Source organism: Cebus imitator, unplaced genomic scaffold (genome assembly GCF_001604975.1).
Source record: "Cebus imitator isolate Cc_AM_T3 unplaced genomic scaffold, Cebus_imitator-1.0 Scaffold404, whole genome shotgun sequence".
NCBI classification, from domain to species: domain Eukaryota; kingdom Metazoa; phylum Chordata; class Mammalia; order Primates; family Cebidae; genus Cebus; species Cebus imitator.
In genome coordinates, this window is record NW_016107719.1 from 1,656,411 (window position 1) to 1,660,645 (window position 4,235).

Consider the following 4,235-nt stretch of genomic DNA (forward strand, 5'->3'; position numbering starts at 1 on the left):
ATCTCAGCTCACTGCAACCTCCACCCCCCAGGTTCAAGCAATTCTCCTGCCTCAGCCTCCTAAGTAGCTGGGATTACAGGCGCCTGTGACCATGCCCAACTAATTTTTGTATTTTTAGTAGAGATGGGTGTTTCACTATGTTGGCCAGACTGGTCTTGAACTCCTGACCTCAAGTGATCTGCCTGCCTCGGCCTCCCAAAGTGCTGAGATTACAAGTGTGAGCCACCGTGCCCTGCCAAGAACAGATTTTTAACCAGAGATCTTCAAACCCTGTGGGGACATGAAAACTTTCCAAGGACTAATGGGACTGACAGTTCTGAGAACATCAATTTCTAGATCCTTAGCTTGTCTTTCAAAATGCTTCCTGGAAGGAATTGTCCTGAGTATGTGCAGGCATTCACAACAGCCTTTTACCACTTTACAAAAGAAAGGTACACCCTTTACCCATCCCAAACCTCCCCATGGAGAATGTTCCAGAGTGGAAACACTACCAACCCTGGACCAAACAGAGGAGGGGGCTGTCTTAATGAATCAAGCCTCAGGTACCATTTTTTAAGGAAGCATGTCATTAGAAATGAGGCATTCATAAAGGGACACTGGCCCATATAACAATGTACTAGAAGTGAGAATGTTGCCTAGGGTTTAAAGATTACCTGGGAGGCTGGGCCTAGTGGCTCACACCTATAATTGAAGTGCTTCAGCAGGCTGAGGTGGGAGGACTGCATGAGCCAGGAGTTCAAGACCAGCCTGGGCAACATAGCAAGACCCCATCTCTACTAAAAAAATTATTTTTTAATTAGCTGGGCATGGTAACATGTACCTGTAGTTCCAGCTACTCAGGAGGTTGAGGCAGTAGGATCACTTGAATCCAGGAGGTTGAGGCTGCAGTGAGCTATGATCACACCACTGCACTATAGCTTGGGTTACAGAGTGAGACCCTGTCTCTAAAAGAATAAAGCAATTAAAAAAAAAAAGATCAGTGAGGGAAACAGCCATGATCAGGGTAATGACCAAATAATTACATAAGGGCTCTGAAGGAAAGGGACATTGGCCCATATAACAAGAAACCTCATCCAGCCCAGAGAGGCAGAAAGCTGACCCTGAGGATGACAGTGAAGGGGGTCAGAATCTGCCATCCCAAAATAGGCCACTCTGACATAAGAATTATTTTGAGCTGAAGGCAACTGAGAAACAGCAGATGCAGAAAGAGCTCTTTACATCCCACTTTCCATCTAAAAGCAAAGCAGAAATTTCCCTTGTGAAGCTGTCCCCCACTCCCATCTCCCATACCAGGAAGAAGAGACAACTTATCACTGGAGATGGCACCTCCTGAATCTGCATATACAAATCTTACTGAAATAATCCTTATCTTCCATTAGATTAGTTTCCCCCATATATTTACTTTCCCCCAATTTACCATCGCTAGAAACCCAAACCTCTTTTTCTTTGTCTTGTCACATCTCCATAATTAATTGCTCTTTGTTAGGGTGGTATGTGAACTATCAGCCCTAGCCACTTCTTTGAGGTTTTCACTATTTTCCTATGAAGCCCTGTGTCATGTAAAAATATTAACATCAAATAAAATTTGAATGCCTTTCTCCTGTTAAACTATCTATCTTTTGTCAGTTTAACTTGTAGGGCTCCATCTACTTTGCCTAAGAGGGTAAATAAAAGGTTTTTTTCTCTCCCTACAAGAACCTGAACTGAGATGGAAGGATGACTATGTATCTTGTAGACCAGGGGTTGGCAGATTTTTTTCTGCAAAGAGCCAGATGATAAATATTTGGCTTTGCAGGTCACAAAGTCTCTGTTGCAAGTACTCAACTTTGCTGTTTCAGTGCAAAGGTAGTTGTAGACAATAGTAAATGAATGGCCATGGCTGTGTGCCAATAAAGCTTTATTTTCAAAAACAGGCAGTGAGGCTGGGCGCGGTGGCTCAAGCCTGTAATCCCAGCAATTTGGGAGGCTGGGGCGGGCTGATCACAAGATCAGGAGATTGAGACAGCATGGCTAGCATGGTGAAACCCCATCTCTACTAAAAATACAAAAAAATAGCTGGGTGCAGTGGTGTGCGCCTGTAGTCCCAGCTACTTAGGAGGCTGAGGCAGGAGAATCACTTGAACCCAGGGGCAGAGGTTGCAGTGATCCAAGATCGTGCCATTGCATTCCAGCCTGGGTGACAGAGAGAGACTCTGACTCAAACAAAACAAAACAAAACAGGCAGTGGAAGGTCTGATTCACAGTTTGCTAAACCATGTCCTGGATTTTAATTTTTTTCCAGCTCTTTGGAAAAAAAAAATAGGCCTTTATTTGTGGCATTTGGTTAACTGCATGCTACCAATGTCTCTGGACTTGGAAGTTGGGAGGAGATGCTAACAATGACAATGGCAGTGGTGATGGGAGCTTACCTGGGACAAGAAGAACAAGAGGTACAGAGGCCACATATAGGAAAGGAGTATGGTATACAAGGAACTGAAATAAATCCTCTGTGGCAGGACCCGTGAGAGTCCAGGGAGGTGGAGAAGGGCTTGAGCCAGATCAGTCTACCCCAAAGGCTAGAGGAAGGCTTCTGGGGTGTGGAGGGTGTTGTTTTATTGGCTGGAAGTAGGATTTTTTTTTTTTTGAGACAAGTCTCACCCTGTCACCCAGGATGGAGTGCAGTGGTGTGATCACAGCTCACTGCAACCTCTGCCTCCCAGGTTCAAGCGATTCTGATGCCTCAGCCTCCTGAGTAGCTGGGACTACAGGTGCATTACACCAAACCTGCCTAATTTTTGTATTTTTAGTAGAGACAGGGTTTCAGCATGTGGACCAGGCTGGTCTTGAACTCCTGGCCTCGAGTGATCAGCCTCCCAAAGTGCTGGGATTACAGGCATGAGTCACTGTGTCCAGCCTGGAAGTAGGGTTTTTAGGGTGCAGGGATAGGATAGGGTCAGGTGGTGATGGGATGATGTACTTAGCTTTGCACTTTGAAAAGATGGCCCTACAGGTGTCTGAGAAGCTGAGGGAGAGCAGTTAGGTGCCACTGCAGAAGTGATGGGAGCTCAAACTAGGGAGGTGGAAGTGGAAGAGCAGGACGCCAGTGGTTCTGGGAGGTACATCTAGGAACATCAATAGGGCAGAGGAGAAAGTAGGTGTCAGGGATGACTGCTAGGTTTCAGGTTTGCCATGAGAATTAGTAGAGAAAAAAAAAAAAAAAGTAAAAGCATCTCGCACTGCAGCCTACACTGAAAATCTGGTTCCTTCCCTCTCTCTTCTCAATTGCTGCACTGAGGCCTGGAGGCCTGCCAGGGCTTCTTACTTAGAAGATGGGGTAGACCTGGGCAAGGGGTACAGAGATACACAACAGGAGGCCACTGATGCTCCAGAAGAACCCAGGGTTTCTGAAGCTTATGGGGCCTGGGGCCCAAGGGATCCCGGTCTGTGCCTCCCTACTTACCTGAGGGCGGTAGAATTTCCTGCTCTCGGCTGGCTTCTGGAAGAAGGCTCTCTTACCAGTAAACAAAGAAAACTCTCTTCCTATAGAAGGAGAAAAGCTGTTATTAGTACCTCTTGTCATGGGGCAATGAAGATTGCAGCCCAGGAGCTTGAGACAGCCTCCTTTCTGGAGAGAGTGACACCCGCCAGAACTAGAGTCTCTCTGTTGACTCTACCTGCGGGGCAAGTTACCCTGATCCTGTTGGACTGTGAACACTATCTCCTTCTTGGGCTGACACACCAATGAAAGGAAATAATGTGTGCACAGGGCACACACTTAACCCACAGGAAAAAAAGGACTGGCTTCAGAAGAAAAACCAATTCAGAACTCTGAAAAACTGAAATGCTTAAATGCTTAAGAAGCAATCTATCAAACTCATAGCCGTTAAATTTAATATTCATTAAAATGTTATTAAACTCACATAACTTATGGGTTAGGTTTTTCTTCACTTTGAAAAAACTCCTCAAGTCGGCCAGGCATGGTGGCTCATGCCTGTAATCCCAGCACTTTGGGAGGCTAAGGCAGCTGGATCACTTGAACTCAGGAGTTTGAGACCAGCCTGGGCAACATGGTAAAACCCTGTCTCTACTAAAAATACAAAAATTAGGTGGGCGTAGTGGTGCATGCCTATAAACCCAATTACTCGGGAGGCTGAGGCTTGAGAATTGCTTGAACCTGGAAGGCAGAGGTTACAGGGAGCCGAGATCACGCCACTGCACTCCAGCCTGGGCAACAGAGACTCTGCCCCACAAAAAAA

The 4,235-nt window shown here is 46.0% G+C and overlaps 1 protein-coding gene across 1 annotated transcript in view; it reads right to left on the reverse strand.

The window, feature by feature from the left end:
* Window positions 1–4,235, reverse strand: part of FAM227A (family with sequence similarity 227 member A) — a 52,131-nt gene that overhangs the window by 29,261 nt on the left and 18,635 nt on the right. Inside the window, exon 9 of the mRNA XM_017509003.2 lies at window positions 3,440–3,519. Within this exon, the coding sequence (XP_017364492.2) occupies window positions 3,440–3,519 (80 nt within the window). The remainder of the gene's footprint in view (window positions 1–3,439; window positions 3,520–4,235) is intronic.